General features: G+C 68.6%; 1 protein-coding gene across 1 annotated transcript; it reads left to right on the top strand.

The window, feature by feature from the left end:
• MUC2 (mucin 2, oligomeric mucus/gel-forming) lies at positions 1-27,918 on the top strand. The gene is given in 52 exon segments (XM_042959647.1): positions 1-76; positions 923-1,193; positions 1,754-1,868; positions 2,166-2,256; positions 2,340-2,449; positions 2,584-2,794; positions 3,106-3,231; positions 3,773-3,890; positions 4,205-4,343; positions 4,435-4,542; positions 4,629-4,698; positions 4,840-4,977; positions 5,076-5,240; positions 5,662-5,756; positions 6,002-6,128; positions 6,386-6,641; positions 6,733-6,785; positions 6,905-7,005; positions 7,371-7,522; positions 7,717-7,855; positions 8,080-8,190; positions 8,275-8,454; positions 8,561-8,800; positions 9,264-9,420; positions 9,611-9,742; positions 10,219-10,366; positions 10,738-10,781; positions 11,142-11,327; positions 11,687-11,728; positions 12,301-15,075; positions 15,078-15,355; positions 15,461-16,963; positions 17,126-18,604; positions 18,719-18,947; positions 19,277-19,506; positions 19,828-20,002; positions 20,442-20,689; positions 21,215-21,398; positions 21,705-21,924; positions 22,666-22,844; positions 23,189-23,258; positions 23,340-23,440; positions 23,535-23,566; positions 25,067-25,241; positions 25,441-25,545; positions 25,673-25,713; positions 25,808-25,930; positions 26,032-26,130; positions 26,786-26,914; positions 27,027-27,066; positions 27,374-27,500; positions 27,590-27,918. Coding segments are annotated over 52 exon segments (12,681 nt in total). The 3' UTR covers positions 27,828-27,918.

The raw sequence follows: 27,918 nt of genomic DNA, 5'->3' as shown, positions 1-27,918 counted from the left end.
ATGGGGCTGCCGCTAGCCGGCCTGGTGGCTGTCTGCCTGGCCCTCAGCTCAGCTGGGGGTGCAGAGCTCCGGAGAGGTGAGAAGGTGGTCAGTGGCGTGTCCTGGGAGGCAGGACGGCCGAGGCAGCTCAGAGCGGAGGCCCTCCTCTGCCCAGCCTCTGGGGTGCACCGCTTGGGTCGGGCATCCTGCCCTCCGACTTTGGGTGGAAGGAAGGAGGAGGGAAGGTGGTCTTGGGTGCCTGTCATCCCTTTGAAGGTGATCTTCGGGCCAGAGTCTGTGGCCAGGTGGTGGTGCCAGGTGCAAACACCTGAGCTGGGCCTTTGTCCAGGGACCTGGCGGGTCGGTGGGGGGGGGGGTGGGCAGGGGCAGTCGAGAGGGGCTGGGTGTCAGGGCCCCTTGGAGGGCCAAGGCCAAGGTAGCCCTTCCGCAAAGTGGGGTGTTGGCCGCGTGCCGAAGGGGTCACTCCAGACTGAAAAGAGTGGGAACGCGGGATGGGGGTGTCTCTGTCCCATTTGGGTGACAAAGCCGCTGGGTGTGGGAGGAAGTTGGCCCCAAATGTGTGGACACAAAGTGGGCACCCAGAGACGCCATCCTGGTGGGTGAGGGGCGGTGGGAGCAGGGGGATGCCGGACGGGGTGTGGCAGTGGTGGGGCAGGGGTCCCTGGACCAGGTGGACAGGGTGCCCTGGGCTCCGGGAAGTCCCTCTATCCTGCTTGGTGCCAGGCTGGGCGCACGGGGGTGGCGGCTGGAAATGTCCTTTCAAGGGGCTGAGACCCCCTGGTCAGGGCGGCAAAGGTCCAGCAGGGGCCAGTCCTGCAGGATGGCCTCGTGGATGGTCCCCAGAGGGCAGCTGTGGGGCGGGGCCTCGGGACAGGCTTCCCGGGGCCTGGCCAGCTCACCCTGTGTGTCCCTGCTTCCCCAGAGGGCAGGACCCGGAACCATGGCCACAGCGTCTGCAGCACTTGGGGCGACTTCCACTATAAGACGTTCGACGGCGACATCTTCCGCTTCCCGGGCCTCTGCGACTACAACTTTGCGTCTGACTGCAGGGACTCCTACAAGGAGTTTGCGGTGCACCTGAAGCGGGGCCTGGGACGAGACGGGGCTCACCCCCAGCTCGACTACATCCTGCTGAACATCAAAGACGACACTATCTACCTCACCCGCCAGCTGGCTGTGCTGAACGGGGCCGTGTGAGTGGGGCTGGGTGGCCCCGCGAGGCCCTCCACCAGCTAGGAGGGTGTCGGGTTTGAGTTCGGGTCACTGACCCATGCAGCAAACACCTATGGGCCCCCGCCAGGAGACCCCATGGGTGCGAGGGGCTTCGCCCATCCTGTACTGGGGGCCCCAGGCCCCCCCGTTACCCAGGCTCGAGTTACCCAAGGGGGGGCCGCGCGAGGCCCTCTCCCCTCCCCAGCTATTGTCCCCCATTGTCTCGGGAACAATGGGCTCTAAGCTGCATTCCTGCCCAGCCTCCTGCAGGGTGTGCCCTTTGTTTCCCCAGGGGGTTGTGTATAGGCCCACGGGGCACAGAGCTGGGGCCTGGAGGAGGGGCATAAAGAGGGACAGGGGCAGGAGGGAGGCCAGCCCGGCCAAGGTGGACAGGCTGCCCCGGAGGGTGGCCACGCCGTCCGTGGCCCTGGCACTGGGAGCGGAGGCCACCCCACCCACAGGACGTGCAGCCTCAGTCCCCTCTGGGCAGTGGGTGACTGTGTGGGCCTGCGCGTGACTCCCTCCCGGCGCCCCTCCCCAGGGTCAGCACCCCGCACTATAGCCCCGGGCTGCTCATTGAGAAGAGCGACGTCTATACCAAGGTCTACTCCCGCGCGGGACTCACCCTCATGTGGAACCGGGAAGACTCCCTCATGGTGGGTGCAGCCCCCGCCACAGCCGGGGGTGCCTAGCGGAGCTCAGGGGCCAGTGGACCGGCCCCCGTCACGAGCGGATCGGCAGCAGAGGGGGCCCCTCGGGGCCCAGGGTGCGGGGGGAGGCGGGCTGGCCCTTCGCCCACCCCCCACCCCTGTCCTGGTCCTCAGCGATCCCCGGTGCCAGGACACCCCGGGGCTGACCCCAGCCTCCTGTCGTACCGGGCGCCCGAGCGGAGGGAGGTGCTGGGGACCAGCCTGGCCGTGGTCCCGCTCACCTGCCTCCCGTTCCCCTTCCAGCTGGAGCTGGACAGTAAGTTCCGGAACCACACGTGTGGCCTCTGCGGGGACTACAACGGCCTGCACGTCTATTCAGAGTTCCTCTCTGACGGTAGGGTCTCCTTGGGGGCCTGGCGGGCGGGGCGTGGGCGCTGGGTCCCTGCCGCTGCCCCGCTGACAGGCCTGCGCCCCCAGGTGTGTCCTTCAGTGCCATCGAGTTTGGGAACATGCAGAAGATCAAAAAGCCCGGGGCGGTGTGCGAGGACCCCGAGGAGGAGCCCGCGGGAGAGTCCTGCTCTGAGCACGTGAGTCGCTGGCGGGGGAGGAGCCGTTCCCGGGAGGGAGGCGGGGCGGGGGGGGGGGCTGCGTCTGGGGGTGTCGCGGAGAAGAGGAGGGCGGGAGCGGCCCTCATCCCCCCACCCCCGCGTCTGTCTGCCAGCGCGCCGAGTGCGAGAGGCTGCTGACGGGCTCGGCCTTCGAGGACTGCCTGGGCCTGGTGCCGCTGGAGCTGTACGTGCAGGCCTGCGTGCAGGACCGCTGCCGGTGCCCGCTGGGCGCCTCGTGCGTCTGCAGCAGCCTCGCCGAGTTCTCCCGCCAGTGCTCGCACGCGGGCGGCCGGCCGGGCACCTGGAGGACCCCCGTGTTCTGCCGTAAGCGCCGCGGTGCCGCCGGGCGGGTGGGGGCATGGGCACCGCGGGGCCCTCGGGGCGGGGGCCGTCCAGGGACGGGGCGGCCTGGTGCCCTGCACCCCGGGCCCTGTACCCTGGGCCCCCTGCACCCCGGCCCCCTTGTACCCCGGGCCCCTGTACCCCAGCCCCCTGCACCCCGGCCCCCCTGCATCCCGGCCCCCCGCACCCCGGGCCCCCGCACCCCGGGCCCCCTGCACCCCGGCCCCCCGCACCCCGGGCCCCCCGTACCCCTGCGTACGTGTCCGCTCAGGGGCCTGCCTTTGCCTTTGCAGCCAAGAGCTGCCCCGGGAACATGGTTTACCTGGAGAGCGGCTCGCCTTGCATGGACACCTGCTCACACCTGGGAATCAGCAACCTGTGTGAGGAGCACCGCATGGACGGCTGTGTTTGCCCGGAAGGTGTGTGCTGTGGAGGCCTCGGGGCGGTGGCTGGTGGGTGGGCGCTGCCCTGAGATGGCCCGCCCAGGCCTGTGTGCCCCGGGACCGGGGGACGGTGGGGGGAGGTCAGCGATGGCGCTGGACGCGAGGGGCGGCGCCCTCTTCCCTGACCCTGGGTAGAAGGGACACAGAGGCTGAAGGCTGCCTCCCAAGTGCACACAGTGGGGCTTCAGGGAGTCTCGGCGGGAGGACTCCTTCCCGGTCATCACCCCGAGGGCACCTGTCCCGCTGCCCTGCTCACAGAGCCTGGAGGCCCCCAGGGAGGTGGTCTGGAGGCTGTGTTCCCAAGGCAGATCCCTGGCCGGGTGATGTGTGGGGGCACAGGTGTCCCCGAAGGACCAGAGGGGCCTGCGGGTGGGAGGCCTGGCTGGCAACCCCACCTGGGAGATTGCCCCATCACGGGCCAGCCCGGGGCTGCGGCCCTGCCGGAGAAAGCCCCGCTGTGGGGATTCTGGGGTTTTCCGAGGCTGGCCGAGGATAACGTCTCTTCCCTACCGTCCAGGCACTGTGTACGATGACATTGAGGGCAGAGGCTGCATTCCCGTCAGCCAGTGTCACTGCAAGGTCCACGGGCACCTGTACTTGCCCGGCCAGCAGATCACCAACGACTGCGAGCAGTGGTGGGTCCCGGGTCCCGGGCTGGGAGCCGGTGGGCTGGGGGCCGGTGGGCTGAGGGCCCTGGGCTGGGGGGGGGGGCGGTTTCCTGGGCTCGGTGCCCTGGGCTGGGAGCCTTGGGCTAGGGGCCGGTGGGCTGGGGGCTGGTGGGTCTGGGGTCTGGGGCCCTGGGCTGGGAGCTGGTGGGCTGGGGGCCTTGCGCTGGGGGCCGGCGGGCTGGGGGCCAGTGGGCTGGGTGCCCTGGGCTGGGAGCCTTGGGCTAGGGGCCGGTGGGCTGGAGGGGGCAGCTGAGCCTGACCCTGTGCCCCATGGCCCACAGCGTCTGCACCGCCGGCCGCTGGGTGTGCAAAGACCTGCCATGCCCAGGCACCTGCGCCCTGGAGGGCGGCTCCCACATCTCCACCTTCGACGGGAAGAAGTACACTTTCCACGGGGACTGCTACTACGTGCTGGTCAAGGTAGCTGGCCGGGCGGCGAGCGGGCACGGCTGGCTCCCGGCCCTGCATCTGGCTCTGTGTGGGTCGCTGCCACCGTCCCTGTCCCCTGCAGGGCGACCACGACTCCTACGCCCTCCTGGGTGAGCTGGCTCCCTGCGGCTCCACGGACAAGCAGACCTGCCTGAAGACGGCGGTGCTGCTGACCGACAACAAGAAGAACGTGGGTGCCCCCGCCTCTCCCCGCCCGGCGCCCCTGGGCCCCCAGGGCCCCTCTCAGCCCCACCGTCCCCTCTGCCTGTCCCGCAGGTGGTGGCCTTCAAGTCGGACGGCAGCGTGCTGCTGAATGAGCTGCAGGTGAACTTGCCCCACGTGACTGGTGAGTCCTGCCCCCTCCCCCCCCCCCCATGACTGGTGGGTCCATGGGACGCCCAGTCGGGGGTGGCGCTGGAGGAGGTGCAGCCCCCTGCAGCTCCAGAGCCCCTGCCGACGAGGGGGACCCCCGCCCCCTGCCTTGCAGCCAGCTTCTCCATCTTCCAACCATCCTCCCACCACCTCATGGTGAACACCGCCTTCGGCCTCAGGCTGCAGGTGCAGCTGGTGCCCGTGATGCAGCTGTTTGTGACGCTGGACCAGGCCGCCCAGGGGCGCGTGCAGGGTGAGTGGTGCCCTCGGCCCGCCCCCGCAAGGGCCCCGCTCGCTCGGGGCCTGCCCCCTGGCGCCCTGCCCCTTCCCAACCCTGTCCCGGCCCCTCAGGCCTCTGCGGGAACTTCAACGGCCTGGAAGGGGATGACTTCAAGACGGCGGGCGGGCTGGTGGAGGCCACGGGGGCCGGCTTCGCCAACACGTGGAAGGCCCAGTCGAGTTGCCACGACAAGCTGGACTGGCTGGAGGACCCCTGCTCCCTCAACATCGAGAGCGGTGAGGCTCGGCCCCGCCGGGTGCACGGGACGCCCCGCGGGACCCGTTGGCCGGGTGGGGCTGGGGGCGGGGGCCGGCTGGCCAGCCTGTCCAGCTGCTGCTTTCTGCCGCGTGGCTGGGTAGGGTGGTCCACGGTGGCTGCCCGCCAAGAGTCACCGCGGAGGGGCCAGGCTTGCTCGCTAATCACTGGGTGGTGGCCCTCGCCCAGGGGCTGGTCTGGGGACATGACACATGCCTTCCCACCCACCGGGTCAGGGCAGGTTGAGCGTGGGGCGGCTGTGGGGGTGTGGCCTCGCATTGGGCTGGAGGGGACTGGGCTCCAGGGGACCGAGTGGGTTCCAGCCTGGGCGGCCAGGCAGCGGGGCTCAGGGGACCTGCTGGAGGGGCCTGCCCCTGCTGAGGCTCTGTCCCTCCTCTGCAGCCAACTACGCGGAGCACTGGTGCTCCCTGCTGAAGAAGACAGAGACCCCCTTCGGCAGGTGCCACTCAGCCGTGGACCCCTCGGAGTATTACAAGGTGGGTGGGACCCGCGTGGGCACTGCCCGTCGCCCGATCTTGCCCGGGAGGTGCGCTCTGTGCGTCGGGCCGAGCCCGACGCTTGGCCTCGAGTCTCCCCCTGGGAGCTGCCGACCGTCAGCACGTGCGCGCGCGGGGGTGCCTGCGTGGGTTTGCCCCTTGCGGGGTGGGAGCCGGTGCCGTGTGTGTGCGCGCGTGTGCGTGAGCTGCTTCCCTCGTTCACTGCGTGCCTCCCTTTCCCCCAGAGGTGCAGGTACGATACGTGTAACTGCCAGAACAGCGAAGACTGCATGTGCGCCGCCCTGTCCTCCTATGCCCGCGCCTGCGCCACCAAGGGCGTCATGCTGTGGGGGTGGCGGGAGCAAGTCTGCGGTGAGTGCCAGCCCCCGCGGGGTGTCTGGCGTCCCCCGTGGCGGGAGGGGTCAGCCCCGCTGTTCCGTGCTGGCAGGGCGGGGCCCAGAACCGCGGCCCGGGGTTCCCGGGGGGCGGGGTTCCCGTGCGCCATCTCAGGGAGACTGCCCTCGTGGGCCCCTTGGCTGGGGTGGGGCTCAGGGACGGCCAGTGGGGCGGGGAGCGGGGGGGCCGGGGGCCGTCCCTGCGCCCCTCACGCCCGCCCCGCGCCTCCGCAGACAAGGACTTGGGCTCCTGCCCCAGCTCACAGATCTTCCTGTACAACCTGACCACCTGCCAGCCCACCTGCCGCTCGCTCTCCGAGGCCGACACCCACTGCCTCAAGGGCTTTGCGCCGGTGGACGGCTGCGGCTGCCCCGACCACACCTTCCTGGATGAGAAGGGCCGCTGTGTGCCCCTGGCCAAGTGCTCTTGCTATCACCGCGGCCTCTACCTGGAGGCCGGGGAAGTGGTCCTGCGGCAGGGGGAGCGATGGTAGGCGGCCTGGGGTTGGGGGGCACGGGGGGACCCACGGGCCCGCCCGCCCCCACGAGGGGCCTGTTCACCTCCTGCCTCTTCCCCTCAGCATTTGCCGGAACGGCAGGCTTCAGTGCGTCCAGGTCCAGCTGATCGGCCTTCGTAAGTAGCCTGCGCGTGCCTGGCTCCCCACCCCTCACCCATCCCCGCCTGCTGAGCGCCCCCCGCCCCGCCCCCAGCCCGACCTCCACTGAGCCCAGGCGGCCCCCTCTGTCCCACAGGCTGTCAGGCCCCAAAGATCCACGTGGATTGCAACAACCTGACAGCGCTGGCCATCCAGAACCCGCAACCCACCAGCTGCCAGACGCTGGCTGCCGGCCACGTGCGTGTGGGGGCCGCCGTGGGGGGGGGAGGGTGTCCCCAGGCGTCCACACTGGCCCCGGGACCTGGATGTTGGGTCCCGCGCGCACACGGGCCTCACTGGCCCTCCCTGTCCCCGGGCGGGGGAGGTGGTGGCCGGCCGGCCCCCCGTCCGGCCCACTGAGGGCTCGGTGGCCAGCGTAGGGACCCTCGGCCGGCAGCCCTCGCCTGTACCCCGGCCCAGGGCAGAGCCCGAGAGAGGAGAGAGGGCCGGGGTCTGTGGGTGGGGAAGGGACAGAGGGGTGTCTGCCAGGGTCAGGAAAGGGGGCGGCAGTGACGGGGCCAGCCCGGAAGCAAATCCCTGAACGCCACTCCGGCCCCCTGCAGTACCAGACGGAGTGCATCAGCGGCTGTGTTTGCCCGGACGGGCTGCTGGATGACGGCCGCGGCGGCTGCGTCGTGGAAGAGCAGTGTCCCTGTGCGCACAACAAGGACCTGTACTCCCCCGGGGACAAGATCAAGGTGGACTGCAACACCTGGTGAGTGGCCCGCTGACCCGGGCCCCAGGCGCTCTGGCGGGGGCGGGGGCGGGGGGGGGGCGGTGTGTGGGTGTGGTTCGTGAGCCGCTCCGGGGCTGTCCGCACAGCGCCCGGCCCGCCGGGCTCCCTCTGAGCAGGGGTGGGGGGACTTGCACCCCCGTGGCCCCTCCAGGCCCCCTTCCCACTCTCCTCAGCACCTGCCGGAGGGGCCGCTGGGCGTGCACGCAGGCCGTGTGCTACGGCTCCTGCTCCATCTACGGAAGTGGCCACTACATCACGTTCGACGGAAAGCACTACGACTTTGATGGACACTGTTCCTACGTGGCGGCTCAGGTGAGGCCAGCGGCGTGGCCCTGCCCCCGGCCCGTGGCCCCGCACCACGTCCTAAAGCCACTCTCAGCCCACCAAGAAGGGGTCCCCAGTGAGGGGCCCGGGGAGCGAGGGGCTTGTGTGTGCCGTTAAGGGCCCCCTTTTACCAGAGGAGGGCTGAGGCTGGGTGGGGGCCCGGGGCAGCGGTGGCCGGGCCAGTGTGGCTCACGTCCCCCGTGGGTCCCCAGGACTACTGTGGCCACAACTCCTCACTGGGCTCCTTCAGCATCATCACCGAGAATGTTCCCTGTGGCACCACGGGCGTCACCTGCTCCAAGGCCATCAAAATCTTCATGGGGGTGAGTGCCGCCTGATGCCGGGGACGCGCGAGCCCTCGGGGATGCTCCGGGCGCCCAGTGACAGGGCCTCTCCCCTGGGCACAGAGTCTGGAGCTGAAGCTGGAGGGCAAGCACCGCGTGGTGATCCAGCGAGACGTGGGCCACCACGTGTCCTACACCACGCGGGAGGTGGGCCAGTACCTGGTGGTAGAGTCCAGCGTGGGCGTCATCGTCATCTGGGACAAGAGGACCACCGTCTTCATCAAGCTGGCGCCGTCCTACGAGGTGCGTGGCGGCGCCCGGCTGCCGGGCCCCCGGGGCGCAGGAGGGGCCGAGCCACCCTCCCGGGCGGGAGCCGCCTCACCACGCCCGGGGCTCGCTGCCTCCGCAGGGCACGGTGTGCGGGCTGTGTGGGAACTTCGACCGCCGCTCCAGCAACGACTTCACCACGAGGGACCACATGGTGGTGGACAGCGAGCTGGACTTCGGGAACAGCTGGAAGGAGGCCCCCACCTGCCCAGACGTGAGCTTCACCCCGGAGCCCTGCGTCCTGAGGCCGCACCGCCTCTCCTGGGCCGAGAAGCAGTGCAGTATCATCAAGAGCCGGGTCTTCGCCGTCTGCCACAGCAAGGTGCGTGGGCGGGGCCGTGGCGGCGGGCCTGGGCGGGGCCGTGCGCGTGGGCGGGGCCGTAGGCGGGGCCGTGGCGGTGGACCGCATGGATCCTTGCGCAGGGTGGCCCTTCTTGCTCCCGCCGAGGAGCGCCCTGAGGTCACCGTGTGCCTCCTCTCCTCCAGCTTCGGCTCCGTTTTCTGGCCTTTACCAGAGGCCCCGCCCTCCCGGAGACCCCTGGCTGGGTCCCCAGCCCTCATGTCTAACAGGGAGGGAGAAAGGACGGAAGCTCCGGGCAGTGGGGGGGGGGGGGTGGGGGGGGAGGGGTGGCCCCCTGTCTCTGGACCTCCCCTGCCGGCCCCCTGGGAGGCTAGTGCTGGGTGACCGTGCCCTGCCCTGGGGGTCCTGAGCTCCTCGGCTGCAGGGGCAGGCCTGGCCCCATGAGGGCAGTGCGGGCCCAGGGCACAGAGGTCTTCTCCCCCAGGTGGACCCCAAGCCCTTCTACGAGGCCTGCGTCCATGACTCGTGCTCCTGCGACACGGGCGGGGACTGTGAGTGCTTTTGCTCTGCCGTGGCCTCATACGCCCAGGCGTGCACGAAGGAGGGGGCCTGCGTGTTCTGGAGGACGCCAGACCTGTGCCGTGAGTGCCCGCCTGTCCTGGGGCGGGGGCCACACTGCGGGTGGGCTGGCCCTCCTTACCCACCCAAGGGATGGAGTGTTTGCAGCCTCTTTCCCTCCTGAGAGCTGTTGCTCGGGGCCAGGGTGGCGTGTGGGCTGCCAGAAGGGAGCTGGCCTCGCGCTCCCTGGATCTGACCCCGCGTCCCCCACAGCCATCTTCTGTGACTACTACAACCCCCCGGACGAGTGCGAGTGGCACTACGAGCCGTGTGGGAACCGCAGCTTTGAGACCTGCAGGACGGTCAACGGGATCCACTCCAACATCTCCGTGTCCTACCTGGAGGGTGAGCGTGCCCCGGGGGCCGAGGCACAGGGTCCTCTGCAGACCCGCAGGGTCGCCTGGGAGAGGCCCCGTGGGGCTGGGGACCTGAGGTCCGGGGCGGACCAGGCCCACCTCGCTGTAAAGCCAAGACCCCACCCAGGCGGGGAGGCGGAAGGAAGCAGGACGGGCGGGTGTCTCACCCAGGGGTCCCGGGGAACCTCCTCAGGGCCTTGGAGTTGAGAACTAGGGATGTGAAGGGGTGAGCCACCTGCAGGTCTGGGGAGGGAGTGCCCTTCCCCACCTCCCCAGGAGGCTGGGAGGGTCCTGGCCATCCCTTTGGCCCTATGGCAGTGTGCAGGGCCCAGCGAGTGGGGGGACCTAGGACTTCCCGGAGGAACCTCCTGGAGAGAAGGCCCTGACATGGTGGGCACGACGGTGGGGTCTGGAGGATGTGCGATCCTCCGTGGCGGTCCAAGCCCTGTGCCCTGTGCCTACCAGGCTGCTACCCGCGGTGCCCCAAGGACAGGCCCATCTACGACGAGGACAAGAAGAAGTGCGTCACGGCCGACCAGTGTGGCTGCTACGTCGAGGACACCCATTACCCACCTGGAGCGTCCGTGCCCTCCGACGAGGACTGCCAGTCTTGGTACCTAAGTTCGCGCTGCAGGGAGCCCGGGGGAGGTCGGGCGCACGCGTGACGTGGCTTCATGTGCACAGGTGCACACGCGAGCATATACCTACACGCACACACCACGCATCCGTGTGTGTGGGTGTGGATGCACGGCCAGGGGCGCACACCCGCAGGTATAGACATGGGAACAGGACGTGGAGACAGGCCAGCCTGTCTCTTCTCAGCCTCCTGCTCTGTCTGGCCTTCGCCTACCTCAGCTTGTCCTCCTCGGCCCACAGCTAGACCCCAGTGGGCAGGCTCCTTTGGAGCTGCACCCGGGGTGCACCAGGGAGGGCCTGGGCGGGGGGTGTGTGCTCGGGGTCTGGAGCTCCGTGCTTGCTTTGCAGCATGTGTACCAACTCCTCGGAAGTTGTCTGCCGGCCCGAAGGAGGTGAGCTGCCCTCCCGCCCAGGAGAGCCACCAAGCTGCCTGTCCCTGGACTGTGGGGGTGGGGCCCAGTGTCACCCTCCCCTGCTCCTGCGGTCCCCAGAGGCCCTTCCTGGCTCAGAGCCGGCTCTGACTTGCACCGGCCTCCCCAGACCTGTGATGAGGGGCCGAGGTCACCCCTTGTGCCATTCGGCTTCTGCGCTCCGATGGGTTTCTGGGGGTGGAGTCCCGGTGGCAGATCGGTCTGCCGCTAGTCGGGGCTGGGGGACACCTAGTCTTTCTCTGATTGGGACAGGCAGGGGGTGTTCGAGAGGCTCTGTCTTGTCCTTGCCATGTTGACCTTGGCCTCCCGCCCGTCCCCCAGGGAAGATTCTCAACTATACCCAGGATGGGTCTTTCTGCTACTGGGTGATCTGCGGTCCCAACGGGACGGTGGAGAAACACTTCAACATCTGCCGGTCTACCTCGCCCCCCTCGTCCTCCTTGCCACCCTCCACCACCCCCGTCACCAGCACCACGAGCACCACCCCCACCCCCATCCCCAGCACAGGTGAGGCCCCGGGCCCAGCTGAAATGGGGGGGGGGGTGCGCAGCTCACAGGCGTCTCTGTTCAGGGGACGTCACCGGGGCCCCTGGCCTGCCGAGTTGAGATGTGGCATCAGGACCAAACCCTGAGCCCAGACCTAGGGACACTTCCCGAACCCGCAAGAAAATACCCCTGAGGCTTAGAGACAGAGGAAGGTCCTTAAATCCCCCCATGGTTGTTCTCACTGAGGTGGTAGCCGTCACCGGACGAGCCACGGGGGTGTGGTAGCCACGGGAAAAAGGGACTTGTAAAAATTATAGAACAGTTTTAAAGATGTCAAAATCTCTAGTGACAGCCTCCTTTCCTTTCTGGCTCTTGTGCAGCAACGACCGTCTCCTCAACGACCCCGTCCTCAGCCACTCCCAGTAAGTTGTGTGGGCAGCGTCCCTGAGGCGGGTGGGTGCGGGGGGCAGGGCACCCGGAGCCGCTCCGGGAACTGCCCAGGAGATGCGGATGTGGGGCCCGCGGCCCGTGCTGCTCACTTCACCAGACAGGGTGCTTTGGGTGGCACGACCCCCTGGGACTCACGGGTGCCTGGCTGACGCACAGGGGAAGGAGCGGCTCGGGGTGACACTGTTGTTCAAGCGTCCAGACCGAGCCCCTTCCCGTGGGCTTTCTCATCGGAATGGCTGACCCTGTCCATGCTAATTGTTTTCAAGGGGACATCAGGATTTGAAAACAGCCAAGGGAGGGGCAGAGGGCTGCAGCCCGGGGGTCGGGCTGTCACCCAGGTGTGGCGTGAGGGGCTCTTCCTTCCCCGGGGCTCAGTGTGGAGCTGCAGGAGGAGGGACGAAGCAGAGCTGGGCCCACACTCTCTGAGCCGACAACACCCTGCTCTTTGGCCGTGATAGGAGGGCGGTCGTGCCAGTCCCAGTGAGCTCCCCGGAAGCTGCGTCCAGGCGCGGTGACCAATCCAATCCCGGCTTTGCTTCCCCAGGTGTGTGCTGCTTCTGGTCCGACTGGATCAACGAGAACCACCCCAGCATGGACAGCACCGGCGGAGACTGGGAGCAATTCGACAGTGTCTGCAGGGAACCCGAGGACATCCAGTGCAGGTTGGCCACCGAGCCAGAGCTCAGCTGGGAGGAGACGGGCCAGAAGGTACAGTGTGATGTCTCCTCAGGGTTCACTTGCCGCAACGAAGACCAGTTTGGAAACGGGCCGTTCGCGGTCTGTTATGACTATGAAATACGTGTCAATTGTTGCCTGCTGATGTATGAGTGTCCCGGGTCCCCAACCACGGCCCCAACCACCACGCCCTCAACCACAACCACCACCCCGACCACCACCAGCACGGAGACCCCGACCCCGGCCTCCACCACCACCACCACCAGCACGGAGATCCCGACCCCCACCCCGACTACCACCAGCACGGAGACCCCGACCCCCACCCCGACTACCACCAGCACGGAGACCCCGACCCCCACCCCGACTACCACCAGCACGGAGACCCCGACCCCCACCCCGACTACCACCAGCACGGAGACCCCGACCCCGGCCTCCACCACCACCACCACCAGCACGGAGACCCCGACCCCGACCTCCACCCCGACCACCACCAGCACGGAGACCCCGACCCCCACCCCGACTACCACCAGCACGGAGACCCCGACCCCGGCCTCCACCACCACCACCACCAGCACGGAGATCCCGACCCCTACCCCGACTACCACCAGCACGGAGACCCCAACCCCCACCCCGACCACCACCAGCACGGAGACCCCGACCCCGGCCTCCACCACCACCACCACCAGTACGGAGACCCCGACCCCCACCCCGACCACCACCAGCACGGAGACCCCCACCCCAGCCTCCACCACCACCACCACCAGCACGGAGACCCCGACCCCCACCAGGACCACCACCAGCACGGAGACCCCCACCTCCACCCCGACCACCACCAGCACGGAGACCCCAACCCCGGCCTCCACCACCACCACCACCAGCACAGAGACCCCGACCCCCACCCTGACAACCACGAGCACGGAGACCCCGACCCCCACCCCGACCACCACCAGCACGGAGACCCCGACCCCGGCCTCCACCACCACCACCACCAGCACGGAGACCCCGACCCCCACCAGGACCACCACCAGCACGGAGACCCCGACCCCCACCAGTACCACCACCAGCACAGAGACCCCGACCCCGACCTCCACCCCGACCACCACCAGCACGGAGATCCCGACCCCGGCCTCCACCACCACCACCACCACCACCACCACCACGACCACCCCTACCCCGGGATCAACCACCACTCCGTGCCTGCCTGAGTGCAATTGGACTGGCTGGCTGGATTCAGGGAAACCAAACAACACCAAACCGGGGGCAGACATCGAATCTGTCGAGGTCTGTGTACCAGGCTGGGCGGCCAACATCTCCTGCAGAGCCGCCATGTTCCCTGACATCCCCCTTGGGCAGCTGGGGCAGAACGTGGTTTGCGACATCAATGTCGGGCTGGTGTGCAGAAACGAACACCAGAAGCCAGGGGGATTCATGCCCCAGCCTTCTTGCCTCAACTATGAGATCAACGTCTACTGCTGTTGGTGGCCTCCACACTGTATCTCCACGCCTTCCCCTGTAACCACGCCGACCTCCCCGACCACCACCACCACCAGCACGGAGACCCCGACCCCCACCCCGACCACCACCAGCACGGAGACCCCGACCCCGGCCTCCACCACCACCACCACCAGCACGGAGATCCCGACCCCCACCCCGACCACCACCAGCACGGAGACCCCGACCCCCACCAGGACCACCACCAGCACGGAGACCCCGACCCCGGCCTCCACCACCACCACCACCAGCACGGAGACCCCGACCCCGACCTCCACCCCGACCACCACCAGCACGGAGACCCCGACCCCCACCCCGACTACCACCAGCACGGAGACCCCGACCCCGGCCTCCACCACCACCACCACCAGCACGGAGACCCCGACCCCCACCCCGACCACCACCAGCACGGAGACCCCGACCCCGGCCTCCACCACCACCACCACCAGCACAGAGACCCCGACCCCCACCAGGACCACCACCAGCACGAGGACCCCGACCCCCACCAGGACCACCACCAGCACGGAGACCCCGACCCCGGCCTCCACCACCACCACCACCAGCACAGAGACCCCGACCCCCACCAGGACCACCACCAGCACGGAGACCCCGACCCCGGCCTCCACCACCACCACCACCAGCACGGAGACCCCGACCCCCACCCCGACCACCACCAGCACGGAGACCCCGACCCCGGCCTCCACCACCACCACCACCAGCACGGAGACCCCGACCCCCACCAGGACCACCACCAGCACGGAGACCCCGACCTCCACCCCGACCACCACCAGCACGGAGACCCCGACCCCGGCCTCCACCACCACCACCACCAGCACAGAGACCCCGACCCCCACCCCGACCACCACCAGCACGGAGACCCCCACCCCAGCCTCCACCACCACCACCACCAGCACGGAGACCCCGACCCCCACCCCGACCACCACCAGCACAGAGACCCCGACCTCCACCCTGACCACCACCAGCACGGAGACCCCGACCCCGGCCTCCACCACCACCACCACCAGCACGGAGACCCCGACCCCCACCCGCACCACCACCAGCACAGAGACCCCGACCCCGGCCTCCACCACCGCCACCACCACCAGCACGGAGACCCCGACCCCCACCAGGACCACCACCAGCACGGAGACCCCGACCCGGCCTCCACCACCACCGCCACCAGCACAGAGACCCCGACCCCCACCCCGACCACCACCAGCACGGAGACCCCGACCCCGGCCTCCACCACCACCACCACCAGCACGGAGACCCCGACCCCGACCTCCACCCCGACCACCACCAGCACGGAGACCCCGACCCCCACCCCGACTACCACCAGCACGGAGACCCCGACCCCGGCCTCCACCACCACCACCACCAGCACGGAGATCCCGACCCCCACCCCGACTACCACCAGCACGGAGACCCCGACCCCCACCAGGACCACCACCAGCACGGAGACCCCGACCCCGGCCTCCACCACCACCACCACCAGCACGGAGACCCCGACCCCCACCCTGACCACCACCAGCACGGAGACCCCAACCCCGGCCTCTAACACCACCACCACCAGCACGGAGACCCCGACACCGACCTCCACCCCGACCACCACCAGCACGGAGACCCCGACCCCCACCCGGACCACCACCAGCACAGAGACCCCGACCCCGGCCTCCACCACCGCCACCACCACCAGCACGGAGACCCCGACCCCCACCAGGACCACCACCAGCACGGAGACCCCGACCCCCACCAGGACCACCACCAGCACGGAGACCCCGACCTCCACCCTGACCACCACCAGCACGGAGACCCCGACCCCGGCCTCCACCACCACCACCACCAGCACGGAGACCCCGACCCCCACCCCAACTACCACCAGCACGGAGACCCCGACCCCCACCAGGACCACCACCAGCACGGAGACCCCGACCCCCACCAGTACCACCACCAGCACGGAGACCCCGACCCCGGCCTCCACCACCGCCACCACCACCAGCACGGAGACCCCGACCCCCACCAGGACCACCACCAGCACGGAGATCCCGACCCCAGCCTCCACCACCACCACCACCACCACGACCACCCCTACCCCGGGATCAACCACCACTCCGTGCCTGCCTGAGTGCAATTGGACTGGCTGGCTGGATTCAGGGAAACCAAACAACACCAAACCGGGGGCAGACATCGAATCTGTCGAGGTCTGTGTACCAGGCTGGGCGGCCAACATCTCCTGCAGAGCCGCCATGTTCCCTGACATCCCCCTTGGGCAGCTGGGGCAGAACGTGGTTTGCGACATCAATGTCGGGCTGGTGTGCAGAAATGAACACCAGAAGCCAGGGGGATTCATGCCCCAGCCTTCTTGCCTCAACTATGAGATCAACGTCTACTGCTGTTGGTGGCCTCCACACTGTATCTCCACGCCTTCCCCTGTAACCACGCCGACCTCCCCGACCACCACCACCACCAGCACGGAGACCCCGACCCCCACCCCGACCACCACCAGCACGGAGACCCCGACCCCGGCCTCCACCACCACCACCACCAGCACGGAGATCCCGACCCCCACCCCGACTACCACCAGCACGGAGACCCCGACCCCCACCAGGACCACCACCAGCACGGAGACCCCGACCCCGGCCTCCACCACCACCACCACCAGCACGGAGACCCCGACCCCAACCTCCACCCCGACCACCACCAGCACGGAGACCCCGACCCCCACCCCGACTACCACCAGCACGGAGACCCCGACCCCGGCCTCCACCACCACCACCACCAGCACGGAGATCCCGACCCCTACCCCGACTACCACCAGCACGGAGACCCCGACCCCGGCCTCCACCACCACCACCACCAGCACGGAGACCCCGACCCCCACCAGGACCACCACCAGCACGGAGACCCCGACCTCCACCCCGACCACCACCAGCACGGAGACCCCGACCCCGGCCTCCACCACCACCACCACCAGCACGGAGACCCCGACCCCCACCCCGACCACCACCAGCACGGAGACCCCGACCCCGGCCTCCACCACCACCACCACCAGCACGGAGACCCCGACCCCCACCCGGACCACCACCAGCACGGAGACCCCGACCCCGGCCTCCACCACCACCACCACCAGCACAGAGACCCCGACCCCCACCCTGACCACCACCAGCACGGAGACCCCGACCCCGGCCTCTACCACCACCACCACCAGCACGGAGACCCCGACCCCCACCAGGACCACCACCAGCACGGAGACCCCGACCCCGGCCTCCACCACCACCACCACCAGCACAGAGACCCCGACCCCCACCAGGACCACCACCAGCACGGAGACCCCGACCCCGGCCTCCACCACCACCACCACCAGCACAGAGACCCCGACCCCCACCCCGACCACCACCAGCACGGAGACCCCGACCTCCACCCCGACCACCACCACCAGCACGGAGACCCCGACCCCGGCCTCCACCCCGACCACCACCAGCACGGAGACCCCGACCCCCACCCGGACCACCACCAGCACAGAGACCCCGACCCCGGCCTCCACCACCGCCACCACCACCAGCACGGAGACCCCGACCCCCACCAGGACCACCACCAGCACGGAGACCCCGACCCCGGCCTCCACCACCACCACCACCAGCACAGAGACCCCGACCCCCACCCCGACCACCACCAGCACGGAGACCCCGACCTCCACCCCGACCACCACCACCAGCACGGAGACCCCGACCCCGGCCTCCACCACCACCACCACCAGCACGGAGACCCCGACCCCCACCCGGACCACCACCAGCACAGAGACCCCGACCCCGGCCTCCACCACCGCCACCACCACCAGCACGGAGACCCCGACCCCCACCAGGACCACCACCAGCACGGAGACCCCGACCCCCACCAGGACCACCACCAGCACGGAGACCCCGACCCCCACCAGGACCACCACCAGCACGGAGACCCCGACCTCCACCCCGACCACCACCAGCACGGAGACCCCGACCCCGGCCTCCACCACCACCACCACCAGCACGGAGACCCCGACCCCCACCCGGACCACCACCAGCACAGAGACCCCGACCCCGGCCTCCACCACCGCCACCACCACCAGCACGGAGACCCCGACCCCCACCAGGACCACCACCAGCACGGAGACCCTGACCCCCACCAGGACCACCACCAGCACGGAGACCCCGACCTCCACCCCGACCACCACCAGCACGGAGACCCCGACCCCGGCCTCCACCACCACCACCACCAGCACGGAGACCCCGACCCCCACCAGGACCACCACCAGCACGGAGACCCCGACCCCGGCCTCCACCACCACCACCACCAGCACAGAGACCCCGACCCCCACCAGGACCACCACCAGCACGAGGACCCCGACCCCCACCAGGACCACCACCAGCACGGAGACCCCGACCCCGGCCTCCACCACCACCACCACCAGCACAGAGACCCCGACCCCCACCAGGACCACCACCAGCACGAGGACCCCGACCCCCACCAGGACCACCACCAGCACGGAGACCCCAACCTCCACCCCGACCACCACCAGCACGGAGACCCCGACCCCGGCCTCCACCACCACCACCACCAGCACAGAGACCCCGACCCCCACCCCGACCACCACCAGCACGGAGACCCCGACCTCCACCCTGACCACCACCAGCACGGAGACCCCGACCCCAGCCTCCACCACCACCACCACCAGCACGGAGACCCCGACCCCCACCCGGACCACCACCAGCACAGAGACCCCGACCCCGGCCTCCACCACCACCACCACCAGCACGGAGACCCCGACCCCCACCCCGACCCTGGCCTCGACTACCACCTCCACCAGCACGGAGACCCCCTCCACACCCACACCCACGACTGTGTCAACGACGTCCACAGAAACGCTCACACCGCCAGGACGCCCGTCATCCACGCCGCACAGGCCACCCACCACGAGCGCCACGACCTCCAGTGTGCTCCCCCCCACGCTGACCCCAATCTCCTCCCCCAGCATCATTGAAACTACAGGTTCCATCCCCAGCACACCCTGGAAAAGTGCTGCGTTTTGGATGACACATACTTTGCCCCAGGTACCCAGGCTTGTCACTTCTGACTCTTAGGTGCCAGAGGCGGGTGGGTTCTGGTCTCCTGTCACCAGTGGTAAGGGGTTAGGCCGAAGTCCCCACCGGGAGCCGGCTGGACGGCCATCCCTGCGGTCTGCCCCTCTTGGCTGTCGCCGTGAGTCAGGGACATGGTCGAAGTGGGCTTCCCTCCAGTGGCCTTGTCGGCACCTGTTTGTATGCTCTGGGAGCCAGCCCTGCGTGGCTAGTGTAGGTCTGGTCTCTGTCCCCTGGCAGGTGAAACGGTGTATAACGGCACGCATGGGGACACCTGCTATTACGTGAACTGCTCGCTGTCCTGCACCTTTGAGTTCTTCAACTGGTCGTGCCCGTCCACGCCCTCCCCAACGCCCACCCCTTCCTCACCAACGCCGGCCTCAACACCCAAACCACCCATGTCCATGGCATCGAGCACTCTGGCCACCACCAAGCCCCCTGGGTGCCTAGACTTTGATCCTCCCAGAGAGGTCAGTGGGCTGCGGGCCGCTTGTGGTCCCCTTGGCTCTGCGCACACATGCCCGCCTGGGAGGACGGGGACGTCTGCCGGTCACCCGCGACGCCCTGTCCTCCGAGTGGCCTTCTGGGGGCAGGGTGGGCCGAGCGCCCACCTCCTGGGCCACGCCTCCCCTGCCGGGCGAGGAGGAGGAGGCTTGGCCGGTGGTGAGGCCGAGGCGGCTGCCTCCTGCGCGGGGCGGTCCCCAGGCTCCGGGGGGAGGGCTCAGGGCCACCCCTGTGCAGGCTGGGGCTCCAGGCCGGTCCCCGCTGACCCTGCGCCTTCCCCGCCGTAGGAGAACGAGACGTGGTGGCTGTGTAACTGCACCATGGCCATCTGCAAATACGACAACGTGGTGGAGTTGGTGCAGGTGCAGTGCAAGCCCCCACCCATGCCCACCTGCTCCAACGACCTCCCGCCCGTGCGCGTCATGGACCCTGATGGCTGCTGCTGGCACTGGGAGTGCGACTGTGAGTTGGCCCAGGCCGCGGGACCCTCCCCTCCTTCCCCCTTCTGCGGGTGTGGGGCTGCAGGCCCTCAGGGGCTTCTCGTGCCTCCTGCTGGTTCCCCCTCTGGGGCGGGGGGTCCAGGCGGGGGGGGGGGGTCGTGCCTCCTGGAGCCACCTCTGCCACCGCCACCGAGGCTGCTCCCCGCCACCACCCACCCCCCACCCCGGGGTGGGCGGGGCAGGGCTGGACTTCGAACCCGGACCCTCTGGCTCCCAAGCCAGGCCGTGTCCCACCGAACGGGCTCGGACGCCCCTCATGCTCCAGGAACCAGAATTTCCGGGACCCCCTGGATTCCTGCTTTGTCTTCTCACTGTTCCTGGGCTCCCGCCGGCTCCTGTCCCTGTCCCAGCCGCTCCCCCGGTCTGGGGCTTGGTGTGGCTCACGGGAGCTCTGTCCGCAGGCTACTGCACAGGCTGGGGGGACCCGCACTACGTCACCTTCGACGGGCTCTACTACAGCTACCAGGGCAACTGCACGTACGTGCTGGTGGAGGAGATCAACCCCACGGTAGACGGCTTCGGCGTCTACATCGACAACTACCACTGTGACGTCAACGACCGGGTGTCCTGCCCCCGCACGCTCATCGTGCGCCACGAGACCCAGGAGGTGCTGATCAAGACGGTGCAGATGGCCCCCATAAAAGTGCAGGTGCGCTGGCCAGGTTGCGGGGCGCTGTGCGGGGTGGGGGGGTGCCGGTTCCCTCGCTCGGCAGGGGGCTGGGCTGTTCTCCCGGGACCAGGGACCTTGACCTCCCGCACGCCCCCTGGCTGCAGTCCTCTTGCACACACTCGCGTGGAGTTGCTAGTTCCGGGGGCCTGGGGAGCCTCACTCCTCGGCACGGGGTGGGGGGGGGGACTCTCGAGACAGCGTCCTTGTGCTCTCACCCCGGGGATCGGCCAGACCAGTCTGGCCTGGAGCAGTGGAAAGGAAGTGGGAAAGGGACCAGGGCAAGGGGCAAGGGGACGGGGGGCAAGGGACAGGCAGAGGTCCCCACACCGGACGCACAGGCCTGACAACAGGTAGGGCTGGGGCGACCCCAGATGCTCTGTCAAGACGCAGCTTGCCCCGACTCGCCGCCGAGAGACACGCGCGGCGACCGGGGCAGGGCCCTGGGGGAGGGGCCACCACGTCGGCCCCGAGGGGACGTCCTGACCACGGGTGTGCCGGCCGCAGGTGCAGGTCAACGGGCAGGCCGTGGCGCTGCCCTACAGGAAGTATGGGCTGCAGGTGTCCCAGTCGGGCATCAACTACGTGGTGGACATCCCCGAGCTGGGCGCCCTCATCTCCTACAACGGCCTGTCCTTCTCCATCAGGCTGCCCCACCACCGGTTTGGCAACAACACCAAGGGCCAGTGTGGTGAGCCCCTCAGCCCCTGCGGGCTCCCTGCGGCTCCCGGGCCCGCCCCCGGGGGGGGGGGTTGGCTGGGGCCGAGGCCGGTGTGAGGGCCGGCCAGCCGGGGGCTGGATCTCTGGCTCTTCGGCTCGGGCCCGGGGGCCGTCATGCCGGGTGGGCGTCTGTGGGAACGAGCGGGCCGGAGTCTCGCCTGCTCTGCGCCCTCGGCCCAGGCCTGGCGGTCGCCGGGGCCCCGGGGCCGGCCCGGGGCTGTCTGCTGCGTGGCGTGGCTCTGGTGCTGGCTCAGCGTGGGCCTCCCTCCCCACGCAGGCACGTGTACCAACAACACCGCCGACGACTGCGTGTTGCCCAGCGGAGAGGTCGTTTCCAACTGCGAGGTCGCGGCCGACCAGTGGGTGGTGAACGACCCCTCCAAGCCACACTGTCCCCACGTCGGCGTCACCACCAAGCCCCCGGCTAGCACGCCGTCAGCGGGCAGCCCCACGCCCAAGGACTGTGCTTCCCCTCTCTGCGACCTCATCAAAGACAGGTACCCCCCCAGGCCTGGCCGCCGCCCGTCACCCGCCAGGGGCAGGGGCTCAGGGAGTGGCCAGGCGTACGGGGAGAGCCGGGCCGGACCGTGGGGTGGGAAGAAGGGCAGGCTTGAGGGGCTGAGGCCTCGCCCCCAGTCTGCAAAGGGGGGCCGGACGCGGAGCACGTCTGGGGTGTCAGAGCGAGGTCAGGGCGCCACGGGCGGGTGCCGGGCCTCGGACGGCCCGGGGCTGGGGCTTCCGACATCTCCGGGGCTGAGCGGTGTGGCGAGACGTCCCTGTGCCTTGGGGCGGGGGGGGTCGGCCGCGCCGGGGGCCCTAGGGAGAGAGGCTGAGCCAGGACCGAGCTGGCGTGCAGGGCTGATGTCAGGGAGGCAGACCTGGGCTGAGACGGAGAGGAGCTGGCATCCACGGGGAGCGAGCGCCTGTTCCCAGAGGTGTGCGGGCCGAGGCTGCGTGGCCCCCCTGCCACGGCTGCTGGAGGGGGTCCCGGCACCCGGCAGCCTCCGCCTCCGGGAGGCGGGCGCACAGCACCTCGCCCTCGGGCTGCAGAGCCGACCCCCCTTCCCCAGGGCGGCCCTCTGCTCTCCTGCCACGGGCAGCCCACAGGCGTCTGTTGGGTGGGTGCAGGCAGAGCCAGGCTCCAACAGGGCAGCCAGGTGGAGGTGCTAGGCTGGTGGGGAGCATGAGGGGGGCGGGGAGGGCCGGCCGGAGCGTGACCCCCGTGTCCTCCCTCACAGCCTGTTCGCCCAGTGCCACGCCGTGGCACCCCCCCAGCACTACTATGACGCCTGCGTGTTCGACAGCTGCTTCGTGCCCGGCTCGGGCCTGGAGTGCGCCAGCCTGCAGACCTACGCGACCCTCTGTGCCCAGAAGGGCATCTGTATCGACTGGCGGAACCACACCAACGGCGCCTGCTGTGCGTGTCCGCCTGCCCCTGCCCCAGACCCGTGGTCCCGCGGGCCGGTGGGGTCTCTGGCTACGGCCTGTAGCCACGCCTGTGGGAGGCCAGGCGTACAGGGAGAGCCGGGCCGGACCGTGCGGTGGGAAGAAGGGCAGGCTTGAGGGGCTGGGGGCCTGGGGCTGCCGCCGGGCTCGCCGAGCACAGCTCGTCACCTGCCTCCCTTCTCAGGACGGCACGGGGCGCCGAGGTGGGCGACACCGGGCAGCCGCTCACCCCCGCCGGGGCAGGAATGTCACTCGCCAGTCCCCCCCCCCCCGACCCCCGCTCTGGCTTCTCTGATTCCTGTCCCCTTCCTGCAGTGCTGACGTGTCCGCCTCACAGGGAGTACCGGGCCTGTGGTCCTCCAGAGGAACCCACCTGCAAGTCTGGGTTAGTTGCTGGAAGACGCACGGGGGCGGCGGGCCTCCAGCCAGAGCACAGACCCACCTCATGATGCCCTCTCACCCCCAGATCCTCTGAGAAGAACAACAGCATCCTGGTGGAGGGCTGCTTCTGTCCCGAGGGCACCATGAACTACGCCCCGGGTTTCGACGCCTGCGTGGACATGTGTGGTACGCTGCCTGCCCGCATTGCCTCCGTGAAGCCCGCCCTGATCCCGTGGCACCAGGGCTCTGCTAACACGATTTGTTTCCTGTCCCTCCTTAGGCTGTATGGGACCTGACAATGTGCCTAGAAAGGTAGGCCTTTCCTCTTGGTGCCACGGTAGGATTCACCCATAAACCCTGAATTTTGGGGACCAGGGTGGGTGGCAAGAAGAAGCCAGGAGTCTCAGACCCTGAGTCATGTCATTTACATCCCGGAGGGCTGAGCCAGCAGGGTCATCCGGATACCCACACCCAGTCACTTACCCACCCATGCGTCTCCTTCCCTCCCTCCCTCCCACCTTCCACCCCTCCATCCATCCACCCACCCATCCATCCTCCCATCCGTGCACTCACCCAACTCTCCATCCATCTGTCTGTCCAACTCTCCACCCATCCATCCGTCCATCCATCCATCCATCCATCCATCCATCCATCTGTCCGTCTGTCCATCCATCTGTCCTGTCCGTCCATCCGTCCTCCTGTCCATCCATCTGTCCATCCATCTATCCATCCATCCATCCATCCATCTGTCCATTTGTCCATCCATCTGTCCAACTCTTCACCCATCCATCCATCCATCCGTCCATCCATCCATCCATCCATCCATCCAACCACCCACCTGTCCGTCAATCCATCCATCCATTCATCCATCCATCCATCCTCCTGTCCATCCATCCATCCTCCTGTCCGTCCATCCATCCATCCACCCATCTGTCTGTCCATCTGTCCATCCATCCATCCACCCACCCGTCCGTCCATCCATCCATCCATCCATCCATCCACCCACCCGTCCATCCATCCATCCTTCCATTCATCCATCCATCCATCCATCCATCCATCCAACTGTCCATCTGTCCATCCATCTGTCTGTCAAACTCTCTACCCATCCATCCATCCATCCGTCCGTCTGTCCGTCCATCCATCCATCCATCCATCCATCCATCCATCCAACTGTCTATCTGTCCATCCATCCGTCCTCCTGTCTGTCCATTCGTCCTCCTGTGCGTCCATCCGTCCATCCATCCATCCATCCATCCATCCACTTGTCTGTCCGTCCGTCTGTCCATCCATCTATCCATCCATCCATCCATCCACTCGTCTGTCCGTCCGTCTGTCCATCCATCTATCCATCCATCCATCCATCCACCCGTCTGTCCGTCCATCTGTCCATCCATCCACCCACTCACTGGCCCATGTGTCCGTCCACACCTTCACGCCACCCACCCGTGGGCCATCTGAAGCTCTATCTAAACCTGAGATGACATCCTGGCCACAGTGTTGTCCTGTCTCCTACATATGGCTGATGCCTTAGCTCTAGTCTGCGAGCCCCATACACGTGTCGTGTGTTTCCCGTGTGCCAGCAAGTGCCAGGAGCAGGTCACGGCTGTGATGTCAGTGACCTGCCCCCACGTGCTGGGAGGTGGGGAGGGCACAGGGGTCCTACAGGACCTGAGTGGGACGCGAGGTGTGGTGCCTTCATCCGGCCGACTGTGGATGTGCTGCGGTGTGGCCCTGGCAGGGGGTCTTGGGTGCCAGCCCACCTCACCCGAGTGGCACCTGTGACCCCCCCGCCCACCCACTTCCTGCCTGCAGTTTGGGGAACACTTTGAGTTCGACTGCAAGAGCTGCGTCTGCCTGGAGGGCGGGAGCGGCATTTCCTGCCTGCCTAAGACGTGCAGCCAGGAGCCGCCCCAGTGCACGGAGGAGGGCACCTACCCGCTCACAGAGGTCAACCCCGCCGACACCTGCTGCAACATCACATCCTGCAGTAAGGCCACTTCCGGAACGGTGCTGGGTGCTGGGGGCCCAGGAGTTGCCCGGCAGCCCCCGAGGGTGTTTTCACCTCCTCCCTGAGCTGGGGAGCCGCTCACTTGGGGGCCTTCGGGGCACGTCCACCTGAGCACGGGTGTCGGAGGAGGCCGGTGCCCGCAGCCCCCTCCTTCCCCTCGTCTCCCCCCTCCCCCCAGAGTGCAACACCAGCCTGTGCCCGGCGATGCCGTCCAAGTGCCCGCTGGGATTTGAAGTGAAGAGTGAGATCGCGCCCGGGAAGTGCTGCCCCGCCTACACCTGTGGTTAGTGGGGGCCGGGGGGTGGGGCCGAGACCGCCGCGGGGTCACCCCGCGTGGCGGCCACACTCCCCCTGGGCCCGGGTGTCCGCGCTGTCCGGCCCGACCCGCGTCCCCGTTCTCTTCCTCCCAGTGCCCAAGGGTGTGTGCGTTCACCAGAATGCCGAGTACCAGGTGAGCCTGGGCGGGCTGCCGGGAAGGGTGCCCGCTCTGGGGCCTCCGTGGTGGGCGGCGGCGCCGCCTCACCCGCTCCTCTCTGTGCCCTCAGCCGGGGTCGCCAGTTTACTCCTCCAAATGCCAGGACTGCGTGTGCACCAACCGCAGGAACAGCAGCACCGAGCTCAACGTCATCTCCTGCACCCACGTGCTCTGTGACGACTCCTGCAGCCCCGTGAGCCCCCCCCCCCGCCCCCCCGAGGCCATGGGCCACCCCGCGGCCACCTCCGCGGCTCCCTGCCTCCCCGCACCAACCTAGCCGTGTGCATCCCGCAGGGCTTCGAGCTGGTGGAGGCCCCCGGGCAGTGCTGTGGTAAGTGTGAGCAGACCCACTGCATCATCAAGAGGCCCGGCAGGGAAGCCATCATCCTAAAGGTGAGCGAGGGGCCTGCTCCCATCCCCACCCGGGAGGGGCCGGCCCGCAGCCACGGGCAAGGCCTGGGATGCCTCCCGCCGCCCCAGCAGGGTCTTCCCAGGGCCGGGCATGGCTGTTCCAGTGTCCTGGGGTGGCCGTGACCACAGACCGGGGCTGGAAACACCGGGAGTGACCGAGTCTTTTCGTCTGGAGCCGGAGTCTAAGCTGGAGGGGTCGCAGGGCCGCGGTCCCTTCAAGGGCTCTGGGGGAGCCTTCCTGCCTCTTTGGCCTCTGGGGCTCCAGACGGCCCCGGGCTTGTGGCCGCGTCCCTCCACTTCCTGGGTCACCTTCCTGTGGCTCCGCCTCTCTCTTATAAGTATACTCGTTGTTGGAGTTAGAACCACCCGTGTGATCTGGGATGGTCTCATCTCAGCATCTTTAACCGAATCTCACCTCTCGACACTCTGTCTCCAGATAAGGTGGGATCTGCAGGTGCAGGGGTCGGGATGTGGACGTGTCTGGGGACTCTAGGCTGGTGCTCTGGGCCTGCAGGCTGGACCTTCTGTCCGACAGGAGCTGCACTTGGCTGGGTGGTTGGAAGCCTGCAGGGCGTTTCTTGTCTGTCTTCCGGGTGGGCCTCCTGTGGGTCTCACCAGGCTGTCTTGTGCCCTGCAGCCCGGGGACATAAAGCATGACCCCAAGAATAACTGCACATTCTTCAGCTGCGTGAAGATTCACAAGCAGCTCATCTCTTCTGTCTCCAACATCACCTGCCCCGACTTTGACCCCAGCATCTGCGTCCCGGTGAGTGGGGGTCCTTTCTTCGGGACCTGCCCTTTCCCACCCTGAGGCAGGACGGGGCTGCTCACGGCCGGGGGGTGGTCTGGGGATTCCAGAAGGGTCTCCTTCCTTCCAGGGTTCCATCACTCTCATGCCCAATGGCTGCTGCAAGAAATGTGAGTACAGCCTGGCGGGCAGGCGTCTCTGGGGCACACGGTGCGGCAGGGGAGCTCCCTCTGGGACCCCGGGGCGGGGGTGAAGGAGGCACAGGGGATGACGTCCCGGGACTCCTGTCCCTTTCTGTGCCACTCTCAGCCAGACGTTAAATTGGGGGACAGCAGCTGGGGGCCCTGCTTGCTGTGGGGTGGCCGGGGCTGGGGCACTCGAGGAGGGAGAGGAGGCTGTGAGGGAGAACCTGCGGGCCCCCTGGGGTGTGGAGACCCCACTCCCCCACCCCAGAGCCTCCAACCCCCCTCTTGGCAGGCACCCCTCGCAACGAGACCAGAATCTTCTGTTCCGCCATCCCCGTCACCCGGGAAATTTCTTTCGCCGGCTGCACCAACAGAGTCACGATGAACTACTGCTCTGGGTCCTGCGGGACCTTTGCCCTGTGAGTCCCGGGCCCCGGGCAGGGGTGGGGGAGGGGCTCCTCGCCCTAGTGGGGGTGGCTCCTCACTCTGGCCGGCCGCCTGCCCGCAGGTACTCGGCCGAGGCCCAGGCCCTGGACCACAAGTGCTCCTGCTGTAAGGAAGAACGGACCAGCCAGCGGGAGGTGGTGCTGCACTGTCCCCAGGGCGGCTCGCGGAGCCACACCTACACCCACATCGAGAGCTGCCGGTGCCAGGACACCACCTGTGAGCTCCCGCCGGCCCCGCGCCGCGTCCCCGGCCGCTCCCGGCGCTCCAGCCCCGGGGGCCCGCGCCCAGGAGGCGCTTGAATGGGGTCGTGCCACGCAGCTCGCCCCCACCGCCCTCCGCACCCCCCACCCCTCCTGCTGACCCCCTGAGCTTCCTCACCTCCTGAGCTGG

This window comes from Panthera tigris, chromosome D1, assembly GCF_018350195.1.
Source record: "Panthera tigris isolate Pti1 chromosome D1, P.tigris_Pti1_mat1.1, whole genome shotgun sequence".
NCBI classification, from domain to species: domain Eukaryota; kingdom Metazoa; phylum Chordata; class Mammalia; order Carnivora; family Felidae; genus Panthera; species Panthera tigris.
Note: the sequence above shows the minus strand (reverse complement) of the source record. Positions and strands in the feature narration are given on the sequence as shown.